Here is a 27,094-nt window from a genome sequence, read left to right as displayed (position 1 = left end):
AACAAGGCATTTTCGCCCACAGGACTGCCGCATACTGGATGTTTTTCCCTTTTCACACCATTCTTTGTAAACCCTAGAAATGGTTGTGCGTGAAAATCCCAGTAACTGCGCAGATTGTGAAATACTCAGACCGGCCCGTCTGGCACCAACAACCATGCCACGCTCAAAATTGCTTTCTGACATTCAGTTTGGAGTTCAGGAGATTGTCTTGACCAGGACCACACCCCTAAATGCATTGAAGCAACTGCCATGTGATTGGTTGATTAGATAATTGCATTAATGAGAAATTGAACAGGTGTTCCTAATAATCCTTTAGGTGAGTGTATGTATATGTATGTATGTATATGTGTGTGTGTGTGTATGTGTATGTATGTGTGTGTATGTATGTGTGTGTGTGTGTGTGTGTGTGTGTGTGTGTAAATGTATATTAGTGTTGTCAAACGATTCATCGCATCCAAAAAAGTTTTGGAAACATTTTTCTGAAATATATACATGCATGTGTATATTTATATATACATAATAAATATTGTCTATATAGTACAGTACACACACAAATATTATGTAAACAAATCTTTTATTTTGGATGCGATTAATCGTTTGACAGCACTATATATATATATATATAATTGTCACAGGCACAAGGACAAACTATAGTTTGGTTTATTTTTAGAATAGTACAGTAGGACAAGTCGTGAGGACATACGGTTCGACATCTATGAGGCAGTAACAACAGACTTCTCCCCTCAACGCTACATTCAACATTCAGTTCACTTTAATGTGACCTTTCTTTGGCAACCACAACCAGCCTAATGAAGCACTGATGTTCTGAATGAGAAAAAGTACCTACTGCCGCAAGGTTTAGCACAGTATAAAACTCTTGAAAGGCATACAGCGAGAAAGCGAGGGTACAAGTGCAGTGATTGTGACTTACAGCATTGGCACAAATGTGTATGGGCTCCAGTGATTCAAGGCAGAGCATGACAGGTACAGCTGTACGTTACATTTAAATAGATCATCGTGTAAAACAGGTCATAAGTTTTCTCGGTGTTACACCTCAGATCATATAGGGACAAAATATACTGAGAGAAACTTGTAGAAACACATGAGGCCCACATGCCGTCTGGACCATCTGAATTGTTTTGTAGTATATTTTTGAACATCTATTTGTTATTGGATTTGACAAAAATAACACTTTTTACACAAGGCATCATCATAGACGGAGGATCAGATCTGCAGGAGCTGCCATTATTGTTTGTAACACATTTTGTTCACAGACGAGATGGTCACTCTTCTCTCTATAACTTGGTTGTGTCTTTGAGTGCCACAGTTGTGAAGTATACACCTGTGATAACCCGCTGGTTTATCCTGAAATCAGTTACTGTAGCTCTCGGATTCAAACCAAAAGTTATTCATGAGACTGATTACTGTGATGGACTTGCTAAAGACCTGATCCTGACAAGCACCAATAAACTTATCACCATCAGTACCACCAGGGTCATTCCTCTTATACTTCCTCTTATTTTCATGCCCCTATCATATACTGGATGATATATTAAATTCAAGTTTTGGAACACAAAGTGTTGAATGTCTGAGCTACAGCTCCATAGATGTATCATAAATGTAGTATTTAATTAATCCAAAGTCATACAGAAGCTTTGTGAAGAACAGACTGAAATTGAAATCGTTATTATAATCGCTTGATAATTATAAACATAACAGTGAAATCTTGCACTCATGTAAACAGTTGCAGTAAAGAAGCATTATGACTGTGCCATTCCAAAGTTTGGATGTATCTTAAATAACTTCAATTCTTCTATTTCTCACATAAAGTTACGGACCTCAGAGCACACAGAATGTAGCACATGAGCTTTTTTAAAGTGTTTAAGTGCCTTATATTTATGAAAGTTTGAATTGCTGCATAACAGGAATGACCCATATGTGAGCTATCATATTTATGCATGCTCCCATAATAGTTGAAGGAAAGATAGCTGGTTATTATCTGTTCTCCTGCAACACTGGCATTGCTTCTCAGTGCAAACAAGTACTGTAATACATCATTGTCATCCATAAATATTTTGGATATTGTGATTAGAGATTTAAAGATCTAACCAGAGAAGACGTGTTAATGAGTTAATGATTAAACTGCACTTTTAATAATATATAAATAAGATCTTGATTTTGATGAAGTACTTGATTATGGGGTAAGAGATGTATAAAGATATCTTAATTAATGAAAGTGCAGGGAGTTGTATGAAAGTTCTTCGGCATTAAAAATAAAGCAAAACACTGTTTAAGACTGTATGAAGACATTTAAGTGTGATGGTTTATATTGTTAATATATCTACTTTGTATGAGGGCAGAACATCTTGTAGCTCATTGGGTCAACCTGAAAAATGTGAAGCACTATGACAGATCTTTCAGACTCTAAACCACATATTGACAGTATGGGGCATGACAAGCAAATGAGGAGAGCAGCCTTGTATCTATATTGTTTCCTACAAGTTATGTGTAAAAAAAATGATGATTTCAGCATGATACTGATACTGAATTGTGCAAATAAGCTATAATCTTCATACTTCATGTCCTAATACATAGATAATAAATATGTTGTTATACAGAGCTCTTCTTCAGTTTTTATAACTGTTGTCCACAAAAAACTGTCACTTAACCACCATCTGTCTAGGAACACAAGGGAAGGGTTGGCTAATCCACTACAATATGAGGCACTGTGTCCAAACAGCATATCGGGTTGGCAGGACCCTTTTGTCCAGCACGTTTAAAAGAACAAAAATATAGCGATATGGGAGAGACCACAGCCTGATGAGACCAAATCAAACCATACGGGTTCTAAACACCTCTTCAATTAAATGGGTTAATGACCCCTTCACTCCTGGGCCCCATTCTCACTGTTACCTGTGTGACAAAAAGAGAGAGCTAGTTAACTTTCAATGTCAACCCTGCATACAGCAACAAACTCAAATGTAAAATCATTAGATCTAGCACCTAATGTTTCTGAACTGTATCAACCATGTCTTTATGTCTCACACTGCGAGCCTTAGTGCTCAATTCCGATTTTTGCTCAGATCCAATTTTTTTTGTATAGCTATTCACATTGTTGTTTTAAATGTGGCCAATATCATATTTCCAGTGTGAACAGATCATTGTTCTGAACTGACCCGCATTGCTTCTCAAAACTAGTCCAAAACTAGCCCAGTCATGTTCAGGGTCATGTTCACAATTGTGGGGTTGCATCAACCCACAAATTTGAAAAACACAGCAAAAGTGGAAAAAGTAGCCTAACTCCTCGGGGAAACTGTGGATTTGGCAACACTGTCATATGGAAGTAACAAACTGTCATATGGAAGTAAACACGGAGGACATAAAGTAAGCAATTATGTGTTTTATTTATAGTGTGATCTGCTGCAAAAGCCACTGAAATTTTGCGCAGGCAATATGAAAAATAAAGACAAGGATGTGACAAAAGAGTCACAGTTTCAGAGTTTTTAAACTTTTATGATACGAGCCCTCATGTTTTGCTTGTATAGAGTTGTCATTGTAATACTTATGAGTTCTGAACTGATCTTAGAAATGTCTCCCATCAGCACGGAATCATAACGAATGTCGATCTAGAGTGCCGTAAAAGTCGCATGAATTCCGTCATGACTGTTCACACTGCGGTCGCATTGCAAAACATCTGACCTGTATCGAATTTAGTACCACATAAGGAAGTGGCACAAATCGGAATTGAAAATATTAGATTCCATGTGGTTTGTGTCATGACAAAAACAGATCTGAGTCACATGCGAGCAAAAAAATCGGATTTGGGCCACATTTACCTGCAGTGTGAACGTAGCCTATGCAGAACTGACCTCCAATGGAGTCCATGTCAGAGTCAGACACATGCGTAATGGAAAAACGAGAGACACTAAATCGGGAAAGTGGTGGTGCTGGTTTTTCATCTGGAGACTTGACGGGAGAGTTGGGTGGTGTAGCAATCTCTTCAGAGCCAGGTTCTGATGTTGAAGGGCTTTGAATCAATGGAAAATCATCTTGCCACTGAAATGCCCCACCTGTTTAGGGTGAGAGGCTTGTGAAATGTCACTAAACGAGAGGTAATACCCAGGAATTGTTATTGAACTCACTTTCTTCTGAGACATTCCTTCCTGGTGAATCCTCAGGGTCAGTGACCCTATCCTGGGGTTGTGGCAGCTCCACTTCTGAAGCCTGGCCATTGGGTTCTTCCTCCACAGGAAAACTGTAGTCCCCAAGTTCACCTGTGGGGCTCTCCTGAATTGATACACAGCAAGACACAGGCTGTGAGTCAAATTAACACTGCACAAATCAATGTATTATTCTGAAAAGAAAATAACATGCTACTCAATGCACTAGCGCAATACTAAACAATATAATTCTACAAACCTGATCAAACAGAAACACGGTGACATCATCAAAGAATGACACCGCTTTTTTCTTGCTCTCCAGCTCATCGCAGAAAGACTGTGTAAGTATGGAGGGCATTTTGAGGAGGCTGCGTAGATGCCGTGCACTGCTACGATCGCTCACAATGACAGGCACCACAGGGAACTCTTCATCGCTCTCATCACTCTGCTCCTTTATGTTGTAGCTACGAAGTTCTTCATCAGACTCATCACTATCCTCTGAGTCCTCTTCATCCGCCTCCTCTCCATTCCCCAGTGGAGCTGGAACATCTAGGTCTTCTGGCAAGGCTGGAAGAATATTCTCCAAGGATTCATCACGCTTTGGTTTTGAAAGTGCTGAACCTATGCCACCTTCCTCCACTGAATCTTCCATTTCCTCGTTGCTTCCTTTCCTTGGAAGCTCCGGATTGTCCAATTTGTTACAGGCCTCTTGCTCCTCTGCTTGGATTATCTCACCACTGAAGTCTACTATGGTAGAGTCTGAGCCTAGTAACTCTGCTGAGGAAAAAACTCTGGTGTGTCCGTTAGCCTGCTCCTCCACACCTGAGGCCTCCTGTGTTGAGGAAGAACCTTCAGACACTGTGGAAGAGTAGCATTCAGAGTTTGGTTCCTCTCCAGAGTGATCAGATTCCAGCCCAATACCATCATCTGGAGTTGACTCCTTGGTCAAGCAACCCCCCATCTCTGGAGGAAAGGGCGAAAGCATAGATATCATTGGAAGCGATGCAGGTGATGGACAGAGATTTGGGTTTGTCTTTTTAAGACACAATTGTTTAGCATTAAGGGCAGCACTGTTGTCCTTTGTCACAGATATGTAATTTCCCTTCTCACTCTCCATGCTACGTCCTTCTCTCCCAAATGTCTTTTCTGGTCCCTCCTTTTCTGTTTTCAGATCAAAGGCATCATCCTCATCTTGGCGATTGAAGAACATGTGGACCCCTTCACTGGGACTCTTGTCATTCTCCATGTCATAGTCAGAAAAATAAGCAGAGTCTCTGTACTGATTCCTCTCACCAAGGCTGATCAGCGGTAGATGACTGCTGGATGGATGCAGGAGCATTACATTGACATCTTCATCTAGGTCCATCTGGAGAAACATGTCACACTCGTCTGATTCTACACTAGTGCTAAGGGCTGGATTCCCTTCAAGGTCTTTCAAGATAAACTCTGGGGATTCATTATTCTCCGTGTCATAGCCACTGTCTAAGGATTTCGGCTGAATGGACGTGTGGTAACTATCAGGGGTGAAGGCCTCACATGGACTGCTGCTAGAGGCAAGATTGTCCTCGCAGTGTCTGAACCCAGTCTCTCTCTGCAGTGTTCTTTGAGTTAGGTCAATATTGCCCACCTCTGCATAGTCCAAGGTATAATCTGCTAATACTCCAGAGGGAATGTCCATGCAGTCATCACTGCAGTCATTAATTTCCACTAGACTGACACTGGAGTTGTCGGGCACCATTCTGCTGTCTGTCAAATGGCTACACTCTGAGACGGTCTTAGATAGATCCGTAGGGCATGACACCATTTTTACACAAACTCCAGCAGAACCGTCTGTCCCAAGTTTCAGTTTTTGTGCAGGGGATATCCTTGTCTCAAGCAGCACGTTTTCTTTAGTCACTACAAGCTCTGATGAAAGAGTTGGTGGATTCATTCTGCTGCAACCTCCTACATGGAAGTCTGATGTATTATTTTTTATATGTTTATGAGCAATGTTCTTCTGCCGTGTATGAATAGGCTGACTTTCTGTGACAGAATGACATTTGGAAGATGATTCAACATCCTGAGTACTTTCAGGGCTTAAATGTAGGTATTCATCACCCTCTGAGTCAGCGTGAGGTTTACTAGCAGTGGGCATACTATCCGTGGCTTTCATGTATGAGTGGTCTTTGAGAGAATCGATGGAATTATATGCACAACTGTTGCTTGTCTCCAACACTCTTGATTTCAAATTCCCGACTTGAGAAGAAGGTGTCGGGTGACGTAAATCAAGGTATGCATCTCGAAAACCCACAGCTTGTGTACGATCGCTTAAACTGTTGTTGTTTGCTGAGTGGTTGGAGTTCCAATTTGTTAACATGTTCTGAGAAAACAGATCATCATCATCTTCTGAATCAGCACTCCCCCTGCCCAAATGAAGGCTATCACCCGCATCAATATCAATGCTCATGTAGTGGGGTCTGGGCACACTCTTTTGTAAGGGGCCCATCATGTCATAATAGGCCTTATTGGCCATACTTCTTTCTACAGTTCTCTGGTTAGACTCAAGGTATGGGTCACAATGTGCCAAGCTGGGACTACTAAGAGAGACTGAAACTCCAAGTGGGCTTTCCTTTACCACCTCCAGTCTATGGCAGAGGCTTCCCGACCCTCTTCTCCGCTGATAAGAGTCTGAACCATGCCCTCTTATCAAATGAACATCTAGCCCTGCTTGAGGTAATTGTTCACACTGTAAATTGTGCCTGTCATTGGAAGAAAAATAAACTTCTGACTGGTTTATCTCTACCGAGCTTGGAACTCCTCTTTGGAGTGGCTCCATGGTTAGGCTACTATCTGAATCATAATCATTACTGTTGGGTTCTTTAGCTGCTGACCAGTAGGTGATTGGCTGAGACCCAATGGGGCTCCTCCTGCCTGTAGAGGACGAGCTACTGTTGCTGGCTTCAAGTCTTGGGCTGTAATCAAGATTGGTGTCTTCTAAGTTGATGTTGCACTCAACTGGCTCCTCGATGCGGATGTAGTACTCACTACTTACTGAGGGGCTATGTGCACTTAGCACTGGAACCACACCTGGATGGTCTGACTCATAGTAGGATGGAGAAACCCCAAGAGGGAGGCTCTCACCCTTGCAGCTACCCGTGGAATTGCTAAGAGGGTAATACACCTCCTGGTAATGGGGATTATTCTTTCCCAATGGTCCACTAGCTGAAGAGGAGCAGTAGGGCTGCTCAGCTCGTGCCTGATCCCATTTATACTCAAAATTGAGCCCCTGGCTGGTCTCAGTTACTGTCAATATATCATCCCCATTCTCAGACTGGAAGCTGTCTGCCATAGAGAAGTGTTCAAGTAGAGGAAATGAAGAAGAAGTAGAAGAGGCTACTTCAGGTGCAGGTGTCCTGTGAGAGCTGCCGGAGCCCAGACTTGGCCTGAGAGAGTTCCAGCACTTCTCAAAGTCCTCCTTAGCCTCAGTCGCACCCTTAGCACACAGGTAGCTTAGCAGGAGATGGACTTCCTCCACAACAGGCCTCTGCTCAGGTTGCAGCCAACAGAACTGCATTACCTCATACCTGCTCACACACGCAACAGAAAAGCAAATATTTTAGATTATAAACTTTTATGAGAAACAAAATTGGTTGCCTGTAAAGGATTAGAAAAGAATAGGACCAAAAACTATGTTTTAGTATAATTTTACTAATGATTTATTAGTAGGGCCTCCAACCCTGCTCCTGGAGAGCTACCATCCTGTAGATTTCAGCTCCATCCACACCTGAACCAGCTAATAAAAGGGTTACATGATAATTACAGGCAGGTGTATTGGAGCAGGGTTGGAAATGAAGTCTGTAGGACAGTAGCTCTACAGGAGCAAGGTTGGAGACCCCTGCTCTATTATCTTGTTGTTATATGAGTACTTAAAAATGGATGCTAGTATGGACGATAGCCAGAACCCCATTTGTGATGATTTCAAATATGGACAGTTTAGCATGATAGTAGCCTTGCCGTCTTAAAGTAGGGTCATTGATTGTTTAGTATCCTGTGGGGAATGGAGTGGTATACTTGTACGCATGACTGCTCTTGATTAAATGGACAATGATTGGAGTGTTTGAGGGTAAAATTAATGAATGTGTGCTTCCAGGACTGGATAAATGTATGATTGGTGGCCTTACAGAGGGGGAAATTAATGATTGACCACACTGGATTTGAGGAGTATTGATTTGTTGGTCCTGCCAGAGGAACACTGTTCATCGCTGTTGGAGTTTATGTTCGTGAAGTGTCGACCGTTCTATCTGCCATGGGAGTTCACGGTCATTGTTATCGTTGCGGTCTACATTCCCCCGTGTGCAAACGCTAAGGACGCGCTTCGTGAACTGTACAGCGCTATCAGTGAACAACAAACAAAAAACCCCGACGGCTTTTTCATCATAGCCGGTGACTTAAACCACGCAAACTTAAAGACAGTTTTGCCAAAGTTCTACCAACATCTGAACTTTGCAACAAGGGGAAACAACACACTGGACTTTGTTTACACAACAGTAAAAAATTCTTACAAGGCTGTACCCCGCCCCCACCTCGGGTACTCAGACCACATCACTGTTATGCTAATCCCAGCATACAGACCACTTCTCAAACTCGCCAAACCGGTTCAAAAGCAGATCACAGTATGGCCAGACAATGCCACCTCAGCACTGCAGGACTGCTTCCAAGACACAGACTGGAACATGTTTAAAGAGGCAGCCACCTACAACAACCACACAGACCTGCATGAGTACACTGAAACTGTGACTGCTTACATCAAAAAGTGCACTGATGATGTGACAGTCACCAAGACAATCACCACACGTGCAAACCAGAAGCCATGGATGACAGCAGAGGTTCGTGGGCTGCTAAAGACCAGAGATGAAGCATTCAGATCAGGAGATAAAGCAGCCCTCAAAACAGCAAGAGCCAGTCTGTCCTGTGGCATCAAAAATGCAAAACGGTCATATGCTCAAAAAATCAACAACCACTTCACAGACAGCAGAGACACACGGAGCCTGTGGCAAGCCATTCAGACCATCACTGACTACAAGCCCCCGCCACAGGCCTGTGATGAGGACACATCCCTCCCCGATGCACTCAACCACTTTTATTCACGGTTTGAAATGCAGAATGACACACCTGCACAAAAACTGCCCACACCTCCCAACGACCGGGCGCTCTGTCTGTCTCCAGCCGACGTAAGGAAGACCCTATCTAGGATTAACCCACGCAAGGCTGCGGGTCCTGACAACATACCTGGCCGTGTTCTGAGAGACTGTGCTGCACAGCTGACAGATGTCCTAACAGATATCTTCAACACCTCCCTGAGCCAGGCAGTTGTCTCCACATGTCTCAAATCCACAACAATCATACCGGTACCAAAGAAATCACCTGTGTCCTGTCTAAATGACTACCATCCCATAGCACTGACTCCAATCATGATGAAGTGCTTTGAGAGGCTAGTCATGCACAACATCAAAACCAGCATCCCCAACACACTCGACCCGCTCCAGTTTGCATACCGTCCAAACCACTCTACGGACGATGCAATTTCCTCCACCCTCCACCTGGCTCTTACCCACCTAGAAAATAAAGACTCCTATGTTAGAATGCTGTTCATTGACTTCAGCTCGGCATTCAACACAATAATCCCACAACAGCTCATAAATAAACTAAACCTGCTGGGCCTTAACAATTCCCTGTGTAATTGGATCCTGGACTTTCTAACCGGAAGACCTCAGTCAGTCCGTGTCGGCCACAACACCTCGAGCACTACCGCAGAAGACAAAGGAGGTTGTGATGGACTTCAGAAGAAACTCCGTTGACCACCCCCCACTGACCATCGACAGCTCGACTGTGGAGAGAGTCAGCAGCACTAAATTCCTGGGGGTGCACATCACAGAGGATCTCACCTGGACCACCAACACCATGTAACTCTCCAAAAAGGCACAACAGCGCCTACACTTTCTCCGCCGGCTGAAAAGAGCAAGTCTCCCCCCACCCATCCTCACCACATTCTACAGAGGCACCATTGAGAGTGTGCTGACCAGCTGCATCACTGTCTGGTACGGGAACTGCAGTGCTGCTGACCGCAAGACCCCCCAGCGGACAGTGAACACAGCTGTAAAGATCATCTGTGCCCCTCTCCCCTCCATCCTGGACATTTTCCTTACACGATGCTCCAGCAAAACCAACAGCATCGTGAAGCACTCTACCCATCCCTCTCACAGTCTTTTCCAGCTCCTACCATCAAGAAGACGGTACCGGAGCATCAGAGCCCGCTCCGCCAGACTGCTCAACAGCTTTTTCCCCCAGGCTGTGAGAGCCCTGAACTCAAACCACCCCGCCCCCCTCTGAAACCCCATGCAAACCCCTACCTCCTGAAACATGGATATATGTATGTTTACATGCTCATGCACTACAAATCATCCCGCACTGTTCCCCAACCAGCTGCTTGACTCAAAATATCTCTCTCTGCACATGTACAGTATTTGTGAAGCATTCGTATAGTTTGTACTTTTATCTTCTATTTTTTAGTTTGTATAGGGTAAATATTTATGTGAAGCATTCGTATAGTTTGTATTTCTTATCCTTTATTCTCTTAGTTTGTATAGGGTAAATACTTATATATAGTATACTTATAGTTAAATCTGTCAGTAGGTTAGTTGTGTATAGGTTTATAGTGGTTTTTTTTTCCCCTCATTGTTGTATGTCTGTATTTATGTAGCACCGTGGTCCTGCGAGGCACGACATTTCGTTTCACTGTATGTATCCACGTAGCGGAATGACAATAAAGCTCAACTTGAACTTGAACTTGAAATAGCAGTGACTGGTGGAGGCACCTGTGGTTGGAAGATATTGATTGCTTTACATGTATTTAAAAAAAAAGTGATTGGTGGGTGTGTCTCTGGAGGGGAACACTGATCGGTTTGGATGTGGTGATTGCGATTGGCAGATGTAAGGGTATGGGTGGCTCATAATGATGATTTGGACTTGAGACGACTCACCAGCGTTCACACAGAGGTACTTTCAGCAGGGGCTTTGGCAGTTTGAGCTGCTGTTCCTTTACAGCATATGTTAAAACCTGCCTATCAGAATAGTGCCTATAAGGCTGGTTACCCAGTTCAAACAACTCCCATATCGTCACACCTAATGACCTGCAGAGTAAAAAAAAAATTAAAACAGAAACTATAACATAGAACGTAGAAAATTAGTTTAAAGTGCAAAAAGTCTGGAGAAAAGAATTTTTCTACATATAGCCTATAGTATGTCACAGGGCAGAGGTTCTAAAGCTTTTTTGTTGACTATACCTTTTTATACCAAAGTTTTTGGGAATTTGCAGAGAATTAAGGATATTGTATGCTGTGAATGGAAATTTTGATTATAAATGTTACCTTTTTTAAAGGTGCTGAGCTTGTGTTTTGTGCTGAAGCTTGTCAAAGCACAGCATTATCCTTGAAAGCATCTCCTCTTGGATAAGTTCTGCATGCTAGTTCTTCATTCACCATTTTCTAAATTTGCAACATCCTGATAGTTATACTGATTTAATCTTTGCGCTCAAGTTATATTTTAGTGCACACATCATGGCATATTTTATATATAAATTTGTCCTAAATTATGCAAAAAATCTTAATACAATAAAGATTGCAATTTAAAACAAAGGTTGAGAACCTCTGCCATAGTGTTTTTCTCTGAATTATTTCTCACCAGACATTGCTGGTCTTGGTTTGGTCCACCACTAAGAGATTGCCATGGACTTCATCAATAAGTTCTGGGGCAATCCATCGTAGAGGAACCCATATTTGATCTACTGTCACATAATAGTCATCCTAACAAAGGGAAAGGATGCACTGATATTCAGCAAGAAGAAATACTGAGACAACATCAAAATAATAGCATCAGCATGGCTGCAATCATAAAAGCCTTCATAGACTCGCCTTGTATTTGCTGTGGCTGAGGCCATAGTCCCCAATTTTAACTGCCAGATCTGAGGTCAACAGGCAGTTCCTTAGGGCCAGGTCACTGAGAACAGGACAGAAATGTTTGCATCATTTATAGTTCCTGTCATTGGCAAACTTTCATGACAAAGGAAGTCTGCAGTGTCATCTCACATTGTCTTCATGGGTGACTTACAAATAATTGATGATGTGTGTTGAGCAAGGGGTTTTCCCCCAGCAACAAAATCACTGATGCTGGAGTCTGTGACATGTACTCAGGCAGCACCAGGATATTGTTGCCAGGAGACACCAGAGCTGGACGTCCAGTGAGCGGTGGGGTGAAAAATAACCGAGAGAATCATTATGCGGGGAAAAGGCCAAAGGTTAGTGGATCCTCACCTGTGAATGTAATTGTGTTTGTGAAGGTACAGAAGACCAGAAGCAATCTCGCATGCCATCCGCTGAAGGATCGAAGGGTCAGGGGTCATTGAGTCTGCTGCCCAACAGCTACGGAGGTATCCTTTAACATCTCCCTGTTTAAAGGAAACAGTATTCTTAAGGAAAAACACAAGAATTATAATTTGTGTTATAGTGAGCAACTGTAATTCTGGTACCACTGTATTAGTTTGTAACTGTGCAAATGCACAATTTCTAATATGACCAGCAGAGGGAGCATTAAGCTGTTTAATTAACCCTATGCTAAACTCCACCCCCCCCCCCCCCCCCCCCCCCCCCCTGGATGATCAGACCAGCTTTACAGAAATGAATAGGACATGTCAGTTAACAGCTTGTTTTTCAGTTAAATGTGCTCATAAATTGGTAGAAATTGAGGGAATGTTATTCTTTTCTGTCTTGGAATGAAACAAAACAATGCTGTTTTTCTTATGTGAAATCAGAATCAAGACACACCACAATCTAAAAAAGCCTCAGTTATTTATAGTGCATATTAAACAATGAATAGATTAGATTGTGGGAAAGATATTAACATTACTTGGAAAAAATGTAGATGTTTTTATAGATGTTGCATGTTGATTTGTGAACGAGGTTGACCATCTAATACACAGCATGAACAGCATGAAAGTGGTAACATACTACATGCATTTTCTCTGTGTTCCTTATGTCTCTATTATACTGAAGGTGACCTGGCAACAGAGTTTAACATTAATTTTGTAATATTTCGGATTTAAAAACTACCCAAACCCACAGATTCTCCATAGACTTACATGAGAAAAGAACAAAAGTCTGATTATACTCTATGGCAAGAGTTTCTAAGATCAGATTGGAGTTTAGCAATTTTGAAGGCGTGGCTTAAAGGATTAGTTCACTTTTAAAAAAACTTTTGCTGATAATTTACTCACCCCCATGTCATCCAAGATGTCCATGTCTTTCTTTCTTCAGTCGAAAAGAAATTAAGGTTTTTGATGAAAACCTCTCCCCATATAATGGACTTCATTGGGACCCAAACGGTTCAAGGTCCAAATGACAGTTTCATTGCAGCTTCAAAGGGCTTTAAACGATACCAGACGATGAATAAGGGTGTTATCTAGCGAAACGATCGGTCATTTCAAAAAATAAATAAAACAGTTTAAGTTTTATAAGCACAAATGCTCGCCTTGCTCTGTTCTGTGATGCGCATTCATGACGTCACGTAATACGCAATTACGTGGAAAAGGTCACGGTTGAGGTAGGCGGAAGTACCGAGTCAGTAGGCTTTTTAATATTAAAACACCCAGGATTACGCACACGAAATGGGCATTTTAAACGATAAACTGACACAAAGACATTTGAATATGTGTATATGGTCCTCCTTCCGCACATTTGTAAACACTGACTCGGTACTTCCGCCTAAGTCAACCATGACATTTTTAACGTCATTGCGTATTACGTGACGTCATGAATGCGCATCACAGAACAGAGCAAGGCGCGCATTTGTGCTTATAAAACTTAAACTTTTTTATTTATTTTTTAAATGACCGATCGTTTCGCTAGATAAGACCCTTATTCATCGTCTGGTATCGTTTAAAGCCCTTTGAAGCTGCACTGAAACTGTCATTTGGACCTTGAACCGTTTGGGTCCCAATGAAGTCCATTTCATGGAGAAATGTTTTCATCAAAAACCTTAATTTCTTTTCGACTGAAGAAAGAAAGACATGGACATATTGGATTACATGGGGGTGAGTAAATTATCAGCAAAAGTTTTTTTAAAAGTGAACTAATACTTTAAAGAAGAGTCAACTGAACACCACACCACAGCCACTTGGACCACAGCGGTTTGTAGTTTCTTGTTCTCTATACTTATATAAATATGTGTCTCCTGGCAACAACTATACTTAGTTAATAAAGGGGATGCTACTTCAATACATTGTGTAATAATGGATATATTGTAAATATGGCACTTCATGACAAGAAGATTGCTGACTGCTAGTATAGATTATAAAGGGTCATTAGACCAACTCAGAGTATGTTCAGAAGACGGTGAGCGAAGCGGCTGGTACTAAGTTGCTTACCAGGGGGCAGTGCTCCAAAACAAGCAGGTAGGGCGTGACTTCTGAACACTGGGACAGACACTGCAGGAGGGCTGGATGCTGGAGCACCCTGTGGGATTTACACACTCAAACATCAAAACACTGCTCATATGAGAAACCGTTCAGTTGCACATTCCAAATAAGAGCTAATGTTAATGTTGTTTCAGTTTGTGCCTCAAAATTACATGTACTAACAAAAATGGCATATGTTGTAGCATAGAGCATAAGATGGGGGAGTAAAAAGAGTAAAAAAAAATGGGGTGAGAGAGATTAGAGGAAAGGTGTGTACCGGTAAGGCTGGACCTCTTCCAGGAACTGCATCTGCTCCTGTACACTGGCACTGGCCTTTAGCTCCTTAACCACCAACTGTGTGGTACTGAGGCCAGCATTCACCTCCCCCAGCAAAACCTGAAAGCCAGCCCAAACTGCACATTAACATGGCTCACACCTGCCACCTGTGAAACTGCCAGCACCGTTTTTAAAGAGAGTGAACACTTGGTGTGCAATTTATCTGTTAACTGTTTGTTTAACGGTAGCTCATAATGAAATTACAACAACATTTTGCGTACAGTGCACTGTGTGCAATATCAACCCCAAGAGTAGGGTACTCAAAAAACACTGCTTTTTTCTCAGCGCCACATTATGGTATTGTTTGAGTTATAAAAGGCCTCACCTTGCCAAACCAGCCCTGTCCCATTTCTTTGATGTAGAGGAGGCTGTGGCGTCCGAGATCCGTAGACTTCAGCAGCTGAACTGAGGGAAACAGAGAGAAAACATACATTCAGAGTTGGCATACAAATGGATGAACTGAACGCACAATGAGTGGTTTGAAAGAAACATCAAGAAAGAGTGAGCAATATCCAGGGAGGCACAACCATAAGAACCATGGTTATCTCAAACTACTTCATCAATGATTTAAAATGAAAGAAAGTTGACAAAAATTTAGACACTCTGATCCCACCTTGAACCATCATAATTCAGCAGATAAGCTCGGATGTTGAAGATACAGAAGAAGAGCGGCTTTCTTTGTCTGGCAAGAAACCATAGGATGAAGTTCCAGCGACGCAGTGGAATGAAGGTGCCGTTCTTCTCCGGTTCTCCATGTCTCCATTCACACGCCAGGGGTTTAACCCTCCAAGCCCTCGGACAGCTGAGAAAGCAGCGCTGTCTGTCTTCCTTCCCAGAGACGGAGCGCATCTCCTCGTGCTGAGATACAGCGTCCCACAACATTCCCATAATGCACCCGGCTGGAACTCACAGCTGGAGCCAACTCAACTTGAAGCTGGGGTAAACCTAGCGGCTCCTGCTGAGATCAGTGTTTAAAGTGCTAAATGTCCCACCAGGATCTGGACGTATGTCCGCAGCATAGCTCGGCACATGCCAAATGCGTCTGCTCACGCAAGCAATGCCATGAGCACATAATAACCCTCGCTCCTCTAGCCCCTTCCCTCTGTCTGTCTCAGCAAGACTATGGGGGCAATTGTAAACAAATAAAGCACTGTGAGCAGCAGAAAGACCTCTGTCATTAACACGAGCCCCCACACACCTCCTCCTGTGCTACCAGTAGGTCTCACAGTGTGCGTGTATGTGCCTCACAGACCCATCCCTGTATTAATGCACTAAACTGTTCTCCTCCTCTGCAGCGTTCCAGAAGCTTCTCATTCCAGCCCCTCACACTCCCCGCCACAGTTACATTGTGGCTTTTGTCCGCAGAGCAGCAGCGCCTGGTACCCCAGTACCAGCCCAGACACAAGGCCCATTCTTTGCCGCTCAGAGCCAGGATTGTCACAGCATTACCCCCCCCCCCCCCCCCCCCCCCCCCAAAAAAAAAAACACACAACTATCTCTCTTTTCTTCAGCAGACTTGAACTGGCCTTTTATATGATTTCTGTGGAATCTGTGAGTTGTGCATTCCCGTCCCACTCCTGGCATTCCCAGAGCAGCCCTGGGCCATGTTAAAAATGCATTAAAACACAGCACAATTGCACGAGAAAACCCAGGCTGGTCTACGATTGCACATTAACTAGAAGAGAAATTCTACTTAATATGTCGACATAAGACTTCAGACCGAGAAAAATTGCCAAATTAAATGGATACGGGGATTTAAGAAGTGCTAAGATGAATTATATTGTGTGAACTTCCAATATGGAAGAGGAAATATACCGTACATGCTGTACATCAAATTTTGTGATTTGGTGATTTATGCATGATGGTGTTGATTCTGGTATAGAACTAGCATGTTACCTAAACAGGGTTGCTAAATGACAGTATTTACCATGCAAAAGCAGAAATGTGTCAGATTTTACTACATCGTTTATATGTATTAGGAACGATGGCATGTATTATTGACATGTAAGAGAGGGAGATAAAGAACATGAGTGGATAAGTCAAGATGAGCATGAATTTATTATTAAAGAGTGCTGTTTGACAGAACGCTAAGCTATTTTAACAGCTTAAAATTTGTCCAATAAAATAGTGGGTTTGCTTTTTTGAGTCTTTTGTTTTTAGTTTAAGTGTATAATGTGAAGCTGTTTTTTGAACAGATGACAGACTTTATTTAATACACAGAATTTATTTATAATCATCTTTTGTCCAAGTTCTAGATAAAAAGATGACTTAATCTTATCAAATGTTGTAGCTTTAAAATATTAAAATTTCATGTCGACTTTATATTATAATTCATTTACAATTATATAAAGTGATATAGAGTGAAATAGGATTTGTTCCCATAGCTCAAGAACTGGTAGAGCATGGTGCTAGTAATGACAAGATTGTGGGTTCAATTCATGGTTTCTGAACTTTGTTTCTTGAGATCCACTGTGCTGCAGAGTTCAGCTTCAACCCTAAACGATCAGCAAATCAAGGTTATTACAGGTGAGTTTGATGAAGGTTAAAGCTAAACTCTGCAGGACAGTGGACTGTGAGGGCCAGAGTTGAGAAACCTGCATTAAACGCTCTGTAAGCTGCTTTGAATAAAAGTCTCCGCTACATGAATAAGCACAATGTAATGATTCTCCATGCTCGACCTCTTCCAGACTGAAGCTTATGTCGCAGTCAAAGAAAACCTGTAAATGTAGTTTGGGAGTGAAAAAACACAAGGGACATTCGTATGTGGTGTTTTTACTTCACTGCATTCAGTCAAGTGTTAATTTATGTCTCTTTGCATTAATATAACATGCAAAAGGATGAAGAGGGGGAGGACGGAAAGGGAGCGATTCAACCATGAGCCCTTCTCAATATCACAAGAGACTCGGTGCTACCCTCTCGCTCTGCAACACCTGGACCAATCACATGGCCGTAACCACGGGCAACGAACAGTCCAGAGGCTATTGGCTGGCTCCTAAATCTCTTTTGTCCAATCCGTGCCTGCGTTTCAAGCCAGCATCCCGCTGTCTCCCCCACCCTCCCCTGATGCTCTACACAGACAGAGTGCGTGAGTCATAGGGAGAAAACCTAACTTGTTCTCGGCTTCTCTCACAGCCAGCTTCCACGCAGTCTGGCATTGAGCGATTGGATATGACTTGATTCAAAATCAAACATAGTACATTCGGTAGATCTTTATCATTCCTGAAGAACATGTTAATGTTGTTTGCCTGTGTAAAACTCACTGCCATTATGGCATTTTGAGCAGTTGCCAGGGTGTTGCTATGTACTGTAGTTAGTTTTCTGCATTGGTTTGCCGTTTCTATGGTGGTTACTAGGTGGTAATTAAGTGGAAAATAACCCTATAAGGCTTTGTTCACATTCAATCTGTCAATCGTTGTCATTTTGAAAGTAATAAAACTGGATGCATTTGTTCAAACAATGTGGTCAGAATGGACTTGTTCACTTATTCTCTAAATGTCACATGGCATATGACAATACCTGTAGAGCCAAAATGAGTGTATTGGGAAAAAAATTTAATATGGGTCTGAATCAGGTTAATAAACATCATGTGTTTTTTTGTGTTTAGGCTTCAAAAATGCTAGAGGCATTGCTAATATTTTCAAAGTAGTCTCGTGCTCACCAAGGCTGAATTTATTTGACCAAAAATACAGTATAACCTGTAATATTGTGAAATATGACTACATTTCAAGTGTAAGTGTCTATTTGAATAGGTTTCAAAATGTAATTTATTACTTCAATGTCACATAATCCTTCAGAAGTCATACTAATATGCTGATTTTTCTGCCCAAGAAACATTTATTTTATTATCAGAGTTGAAAACAATGTTGAAAATTACTTAATATTTTCACATTCACATATGGTCATAGAGGTCATCTCTTCTGCTTCTGCTTCTTTTTTGCTGGGATATTTTTTAGGATATATTTAGAAAACTGTGATATATGATTTTAATCATTCTAATATGTTGATTTGCTGCTCAAGAAACATTTTTGATTATCATTGTTGAAACTGTGATGATTTCTTTTATGATTTTTTATGAACGTAAAGTTCAAAAGAAGAGCTATTTTTGGCTCTTTTTTGCCTTTATTACAACAGGACAGTATTTAGACAGGAAGCGAAGTGGGAGAGAGAGAGAGGGGGCGGGATCTGGAACTCTGAAGCACAACGGCGCTATATATTGGGGCTACTGGCAAATAGAAATAGAAATCTTCTATAACCTTATTGTCTTTACTGTCACTTTTGATCAATATCATGCAGTCTTGCTGAATAAAAGTATATTTCTTTCAGAAAACCCAAACTTTTGTATGGTAATGTGTTTACAAAACCTTCAACTTAAAATATGTGCATAAGCCATTGTTGGTTGCCGCAGCAAGAACTACTAAGAAATCAGTATCTTCTAAAGAGATGAAAATCTACAGTTGATTTGGTTTTCGGACGCATCTGTTTCATATCTGTTGTAATGTTATTAAAAACAGCTTAATTTCCATCTGTACTCTCCAGTGCTTCCATGCATTAATAACTTCCTTTCCTTTCTGCAGTCCAGTTCACATGCATCCATCATGCCAGGAGTCCTCTGGGCCAGTCTCACGCGCATTATGCAACTGACAGATGTGTGCTCTGCTTCCAGAGACGGTTCGCTCTCCACCCCTCTCTGCACTGTGAAACAAGGCCACTGCTCTTTTTCCGGAACCATCTGTTCACAATGGGCACAGTCCTATTCTTTACTCTTCCTGTCACAAGGCCGTTAGGAATGTAAGGGACAAATATCAGCATAGTGTGGCACTTCACTTCCAGTATTGTTTATTAATGAAAAAACCCTACCAGCGATCTTCTTTGCAATGTGTTACAGTGACAAGCAATAAACACCACAGTTAACACAGGTCACAGTCTAATCTAAATCATGTTTTCCATTAAAAACATGCCTCCTCATGATTGCCACCATGCACCAGCACTCATTCCATATCACTTGCACTGCATTGCATTTTCAGTACATGGAAAAGAACAGTGCATTATTCAAAACATTTCCTTTTGTGAATCATAAATAAATAACCAAAATGATACAGATTCTTACATGACTTGCTGGGCTGTTTGGACACAGGTAGTGAGACCTCCGTGAGGGGCAGGATATAAACCTCGGGGTCATTCTGAGCGCTGGGGGAGGCTAAAGTTGAAAGGTCAGCTTGGCCCTCCTCCCCCTCCGTATTTTCAAACTCCTGCAGGGAACAAAAGCACACAGAGACTTCAAATAAATGCTTTCTATTGTAATATATTTTAAAATGCAATTTATTCCTGTGACGCAGAGCTGAATTTTCAGCTCCAGTCTTCAGTGTCACATGATCCTTCAGAGATCATTCTAATATGCTGATTTTATGGTCAAGAAACATTTCTGATTATTATCAGTGATAAAACGGTAATACCTTTTTTCAGGATGCTTTGTTGAATAAAACAATTATTTGAGATGAAAAAAAAAAGAAATAGATGGCACAATTCAAACACAGGCAGAATATTCAGACTGGCATTCTTACATCATCTCTATTACTTTATGCATACTGTGAAATTAATATGGAATTTTAATGGTCTCTTTTGTCACAGTGTGCTGGCTCTCTTGTGTGATTTTCTTTGCTTTGAATGCTGGATGGCACATTTAAAAAATTGGGCAATCATCTGCTTGGACCCAATAACCTATCCAGCTCCCACATCTCCACATGTTGGCTCATACTCACACATTGTGACTATTGTTGAGCATCTGTGTTGGGGAATTGTAGTACTGAATCTGTGCCATAACCAGCATGAATTCAATTCCTGTATTTGATCTGAATTTGGATTGTGGTAGTAAACTATGGAATTATTTTTGTGTCAATAAAAATGAACATAACTTTATAAAAATGAACATAACTTTATAAACAAACGTAACTTTTCCAGAAACGATCAAAAATATGCCATTACAAAAGAAGAAAAACACAATGAAAATGAAAACAATTAACTCAGTCGCACAAATGTAACATGCTCTTCAAATAGGCTTAATTCTTTAATGATTTTCATAGATTCGTTTTCGCAAATCGTGGATTCTGAATGCGTTGCTACAGATTTCGCTTACACTTCGCAAATTTTCGTTTGCTGTTTTGGCACAAACCTCTCGTGGGGGCAGCTTAACAGCGATCCACTCTGATTGGCTAGTGAGCTTTTGATGGACAGCTGCTCCCTGACCTGGAAGTACAGACGTCAGTGGCGCACATATTGGAAAGCTGCCGCGGTGATTTGTGTGCAATACGTCGTGCCAAAGACTATAGAATACCTAAGACATGTCACTCGTATTGTTTTGAATGGGGAAAAATGCAACGACCCGCCTTCTGAATGAAAGAACCAATCGTTAATCAGTAAAGTCAGCACGTCACTGCAGCTGCCGTTAGAAGCATAGACATAGGCTGTGTCCAAATTCAGGGTCTGCATCCTTCGGAGTACTGATTTGAAGGATGTTGCGTCACAGCGCCGCGACGAAGGCTGTCCAAATTCGTAGGATCCTTCAAATGCGGCCCACAAATACGTCCTCCTTTTCCCCCGAATTGGAAGGATGGGTGTGGTGGATCCTTTCCCGTCCTACCTATCCCATAATTCTTTTCGGCAGAGCGTAATGGCGGACGAAGCGAGCGGTAGCGGAGTGGGAGAGGAGTTTCTCTGACAAAACAAGCTAAAGTTTATGCTTCGGCTCAATGAATTTGTAGGAGAAATTAGTAGAATACTTAAAAACAAATAAAAATAGGCTATAATGGCTTACCTGGATGTGACTGTCTTGTAGTCTGATATAAAAAACTCAACGAGCAAAGGTGAACGAGCAAAGAAAGTATTTAATTTATTTAATTGCTTTATTTCTTCCAAAAGAATTAAAATGAGGAGAATAACTCTTTGTTTGTCCATTTTCCCGCTTCTTGCTTGGCGCTGTCACGGTTGCTAGGCGACAGGATATGAGCAACGGGTAAGGGAGGGAACTGAAAGAAGGGTAGGCTGTCCAAATTCACAAACACCGACTTCCGGGTTTTGCGGACGTCGGAGGATCCCTCCTCCTTCAACCGGGTAGGAAGGATCCTAAGGAGGATGCAGACCCTGAATTTGGACACAGCCATAAAGAGTCTCTATTATGTCTATGGTTAGAAGTCCCAGTTGCTATAGAAACAGTCAGCGCTCTGAGACGTGCGCTCAGGACTGCGCATGCGCACTGGCTGATCTAGCCTGAGAAATAAGCTTTTTATAACGCTATTTGAGCAAAAGAAACAACATTTATGACACAGTTGTTGTCCGATTTCATTGGTGATTTCAGATATTAAATTTAATCGTAAGCTTAGTGAACCGTTTTGGAGAATTTGATGGTTCCCCATACAAAGAGATAGGAGCTGCACTTGGATGCCTGAGAGGCGTTTCAAAGATGGCCGCCGAGTGACAGGACTTGTCTTAAAGGGACTTTGGTCGTGCTTGGTTTATATTATTATTAAGATGAGCTCTCAGGAGAGACACAGAGTGGCATCATCGTCCTCCTCAGCTTGTCCCACTTAAGAAGCTGAGGAGGACGATGATGCCGCTCCGTGCTTCCAGGTCAGAGAGCAGCTGTCCATCAAAAGCTCACTAGCCAATCAGAGTTGATCGCTGTTAAGCTGCCCCCACGAGAGGTTTGTGCCAAAACAGCAAACGAAAATTTGCGAAGTGTAAGCGAAATCTGTAGCAACGCATTCAGAATCCACGATTTGCGAAAACGAATCTATGAAAATCATTAAAGAATTAAGCCTATTTGAAGAGCATGTTACATTTGTGCGACTGAGTTAATTGTTTTCATTTTCATTGTGTTTTTCTTCTTTTGTAATGGCATATTTTTGATCGTTTCTGGAAAAGTTACGTTTGTTTTTATAAAGTTATGTTCATTTTTATAAAGTTATGTTCATTTTTATTGACACAAAAATAATTCCATAGTAAACAGGATGCAGAACTAATTTGCATTTAAAGTAAGTAATATTATATATTAATAATCAATATTATAAATAACAGTATGTGTTGTACAGTTTGTGTAAAGCATTAAATTAAAGCTTCTAGGAATGCCCTTTTACAGTTTCTTACTCGCAGTTCATAGTTTTTACTTGCAAAAACCACACATTTCACAGTATTTTACATTTAATTTACATATAATGCAGGGGGAAAACATTTACATTTTTTCACTGTGCATGGTAAGGTGAAAAAAGCCTACTGTATCAAATTTAAAGCACAAATGTCATGATCAAAACTTAGCTAAAAAACCTGCAGTACGAGATCCACATATGATTGATAGTTTACACTTTTGAGCAAGTAAAATGCCTTTTATTGTCATTGTAAAAATGACAAATAACATTTTTCAATTCATCTCTCAATCATCATTGCACTGCATTAAACTATACCCACAATAAAAACTACAGAGCTTTGACCATAAAAGTAAGGATTTAAATTTCTTGCTGAGATATATTATTGGGAGATATGACAACTAATATTTATATGCATTTTATGTAAGTAGTCTGTTATACTTATAAAATCTCTTTGATTTACATTACCATTACAAACTGAAATCATAATCGCATACTTTTTGGCAATCTAAATATCAGCAACTGCACCAAATATTGCTCTGCTTGAGCCTATGAATAAAACTGAGGTGTCCTTTCGTTCCTTGGATTTTATCTCCATATTCTCCTATATCAGACAATATGAGCAAAAAAGGCCTGATGTATCAAATATGATTAAAAAAAGCATATATGCAAACCTTTTTTAGATTTTTTTTCAGATGCAAAAGCCTCTAAGTGCCATTTGAAATTTCCTTCTAAAATTATATATTTTTTTATCAGGCTCCTGTGTTTATATTCAATTATATATTAGTGGTGGGCATAGATTAATTTCTTTAATCTAGATTAATCTCACTGTAATCTTGGAATTAATCTAGATTAAAATGGCTCATTTGAATTCTGCCAAGGCATTCAGAATATGTGTGCTACCCAAATAATGACTAAAAGTAAGTCTTTGAGAACGGGTTTCTCAAGCCAGGTGGCGCATTAGACCAGGGGCTCATCTCCTGTTTCCAAAATGCATCACAAACTGCTTGAGAAAGCTGTTCTACTATGATAATTGGTAATGAAAATAAATCATGTTCAATAAGATGTACTTGTGTTTACTAACTGTTTATTCAGTTAAACATGAATTTTGAACTGTAGGCCTACATAAGAGGTCGTGATGAACTGTTTACAGTCAGTAGCTTTGTGTCAATCAGTCCACGTTCTATTTCTCCTTCTTCCACCAGTCACTCAGGCAGACCAGCTTGTTCACATTTTCTGGTGACAAACTAGATCTCCTCTTCTGCACAATATGGTCTGCTAAAGAAAAAAGTCTCTCGCATGGGACAGTTGTGGCAGGAGTCCCCAAGTATTTACGGGCAATGTGGGCCATCTTACCATAGACAGCAGTGTGCTCCGACCACCACTTCAGTGGACACTGATCTAGACTGGCACTGGGCTCTACCTTGTACCTCTCGACAGTATTGTCTTCTGGTGTCTCCTCATCTGATTCTGAGTCTGATCCCATCAGTAGCAGGGCTGTTTTCTTCTTGGGTGGCTCAGGGTTCTCCTCCCCGAGTGGCTGCAGAGCAGGTTCTTCTCCCTTCACCAACTCACTTAGCTTTGCCCACACTGGCTCCCTCTCTGCTCTGGGCAAGCACTTGAGGTCCTTAAATCGTGGATCTAGAGCAGTCGTCACCTTTGATGAATAAAAAATAATAATGATTGATTGATGAAAAGTTCGCTTTCCAAATCCAACCTCCATATTTCTTCATGACTCATTCATTTATTCATTGACTGATCTACTGGCTTAACAGTCTATAATGGTCAAACAATGCAGTTATCTTCTGGTCAGTCTGACATACCTTAAGCCATTCCAGGTTTATTTTCTCCCTCCGCTGGTTGAGGTCCTTGGTGAAGGCAGCCTTGAATCGCACAATATAGGCAGGATCATCATCTGAGATCTTCATCGCGTGCTGGAGGTGGCACAGGGCAGGTAGAACCACAGAGCAGGATACATACTTATCCCCACCAAGGAGCTCAGTGATGTACCTACACAGACAAACAGACAGACACACACACAGAGAGACAGAAACAGAGCAATAAATAATTAATGACTGATTCATTTAACTCAGATTACACATTTTTAAAGTTCTTAATCACATTACATTTAAGGGCACTTGTTTCTTAATACAAAGTGACATTTAAAAGAACTTGTATGCCAATTCATGAACACGCTATCTTTGTAGACCATACCTGCATGGCTCCAGCAGTTTCTCTAGCTTTGCCAACTTCTCATATTCAGCATTTGTTGGGAGGGCCAGATTGTGCTTCTGCTGAGACAGCGTTGTGTGCAGTGCGTCTCTGTTGCGCCTCACGCGCTTGATCATCTCAAGGGTGGAATTCCACCGTATTGGAACATCTTGCACGAGTGGCTCCTGAACTTGTCCAAGGGAGGCTTGCTGGACATTCAGCTCGTCTGAGTTGGCCGGACTGTGTTTGAAATGTCCGACCACTTTACGGCACTTGGCCAGTGCACCATCAAAACCACCTTCCCGAAGTGACATTACAATAGCTCTCTGTTACAACATGCGCAACACAGGGCAAATGCTCGAATGGCAGTATCCTCCCTGCTGCCACCATATTAGGAGCGCTGTCTGTTCCAATAGTGCTGATTTTGTCAGCTATCCCCCACTGATTAGCGACGTCGAGAAACTGCCTGGCACACGCTTCTGCAAAGTGACGCTCCTCTGTTTTCATCACACCTAACGGATAGACAAAGTAGATCTGAATAAGTTCACTACTAGTAGTAAACAACTAGCAATCATCAAGAAGCAAACATAATGTGGTGGTAATTCGTGGTGTCGTGGTAATTAATAGGGTAAGTAATTAAATTAAATTATGTAATTTAAAATTACATAACGTAGCCTACCTAAAACGAAGGAGTGAAGTTCTCAGCTGGCATCGATGAGGTGTACAGTAACGCCGAGGTAGTTTTCGTTCATGTCCAATGGTCCCCAGTCAGTGCTACACACCTCGCCTCTACCATCTTCTCATCTTTTGCGGCTTTCTCTGCGGCGTGCTGGTCATGTATTCTCCTCATGATAGTTCGCCTCGCAGGTAGTTTGTAAAATGGATCACCTGTGGCCGCCTGGAGAACAAGCTCGAGCCCATCATCTTCAACCACGCTGATGGGCCGGTGTTGTGCCGAAATCTGCACCCCTGCCAGATTATACATCCCCTCGTTGAAATCGCTACCTGATTGCCTAATCCCAACCCCACCCCTAATCCTAACCCCTCCCCCACACCTATTCCTAAACCTACCAATACTAGGGGATGCATAATCTGGCAGGGTGCAGAATTCGGCACGACACCGGCAGCTGGTGGCAATCCACTGAGCGAGGAGATTAGTTAGCTTGGCTGATAGAGCTGTGCTAACGGGCTTGCCTCGGTTGCACTCAAACATAGTAGTTTGACGACGACTCTTCCCCTGCGCTACATCAGTGCTTGGCCCGGCATCTTCTGCATTAGCTAAGGGATGCTTTGCGTTTAGGTGGTACTTGAGACTGGAAGAACTCCTACAGTAAACTAATTCCGCATTGCACAAGGTGCAAACAACCTTAGTCTTGTCGAGGTTTCCATTGGGAAGCTTCTTAAAAATAAAATTTCCCTTAAGCAAACCCGGCGGCTTCATAGCTGCATCCATGTTAGCACGTCACGTTTGATGTGGTAATTTCACAGTAGGCATACACACAGGTTCGAAGACTCGTTCTCGCCCCCTACAGTGCAATTCGGCTAGGTATACATCCGCGCTAAAATATCAAGGTGAAAGTCATCATAGCTTGCGTAGTATAGACCCAGCTCCCAACCCAACTTTGAGAATAGATTAACGGCGATATTTTTTATCGCCCGATAAGAGTCTCACGTTAACGCAGCACGTTAACGCCGATAACGGCCCACCACTAATATATATATATATATGTTGTGTCTGCAGATGTTAGTAGGTAACCAGTACTGTT

The 27,094-nt window shown here is 41.7% G+C and overlaps 2 protein-coding genes across 3 annotated transcripts in view; both read right to left on the bottom strand.

The window, feature by feature from the left end:
* Positions 1-648: 648 nt before the first annotated feature.
* LOC306855705 (serine/threonine-protein kinase LMTK1-like) overlaps positions 649-27,094 on the bottom strand; it is a 76,946-nt gene continuing 50,500 nt past the window's right edge. The window contains exons 3-14 of one of the 2 annotated variants that reach the window (XM_079394518.1): positions 20,090-20,231; positions 15,308-15,387; positions 14,924-15,042; positions 14,617-14,704; positions 12,509-12,642; positions 12,110-12,194; positions 11,880-12,001; positions 11,180-11,329; positions 4,420-7,723; positions 4,143-4,287; positions 3,870-4,070; positions 649-2,913 (exon numbers count right to left, since the gene is read on the bottom strand). In XM_079394518.1, the coding sequence (XP_079250644.1) occupies positions 2,885-2,913; positions 3,870-4,070; positions 4,143-4,287; positions 4,420-7,723; positions 11,180-11,329; positions 11,880-12,001; positions 12,110-12,194; positions 12,509-12,642; positions 14,617-14,704; positions 14,924-15,042; positions 15,308-15,387; positions 20,090-20,231 (4,599 nt within the window). In that variant the 3' untranslated portion in view covers positions 649-2,884. Of the gene's footprint in view, positions 2,914-3,097; positions 4,071-4,142; positions 4,288-4,419; positions 7,724-11,179; positions 11,330-11,879; positions 12,002-12,109; positions 12,195-12,508; positions 12,643-14,616; positions 14,705-14,923; positions 15,043-15,307; positions 15,388-15,595; positions 15,719-20,089; positions 20,232-27,094 lie in introns of those variants that run through there. The other variant, XM_079394519.1, reaches the window with a different exon arrangement.
* LOC306855715 (E3 SUMO-protein ligase ZBED1-like) lies at positions 24,196-26,297 on the bottom strand. The gene is made up of 4 exons (XM_079394541.1): positions 26,008-26,297; positions 25,332-25,840; positions 24,941-25,127; positions 24,196-24,774 (listed from the first exon to the last, which is right to left on the bottom strand). Exons 2-4 carry the CDS (start codon positions 25,640-25,642, stop codon positions 24,301-24,303), a joined length of 972 nt encoding a protein of 323 aa, XP_079250667.1. The 5' UTR covers positions 25,643-25,840; positions 26,008-26,297; the 3' UTR covers positions 24,196-24,300.

The sequence above is a fragment of the Barbus barbus genome (assembly GCF_936440315.1).
Source record: "Barbus barbus genome assembly, chromosome: 3".
Classification (NCBI taxonomy): domain Eukaryota; kingdom Metazoa; phylum Chordata; class Actinopteri; order Cypriniformes; family Cyprinidae; genus Barbus; species Barbus barbus.
The sequence above is the reverse complement of the archived record's forward strand: the minus strand, read 5'-3'. Positions and strand labels throughout refer to the sequence as shown.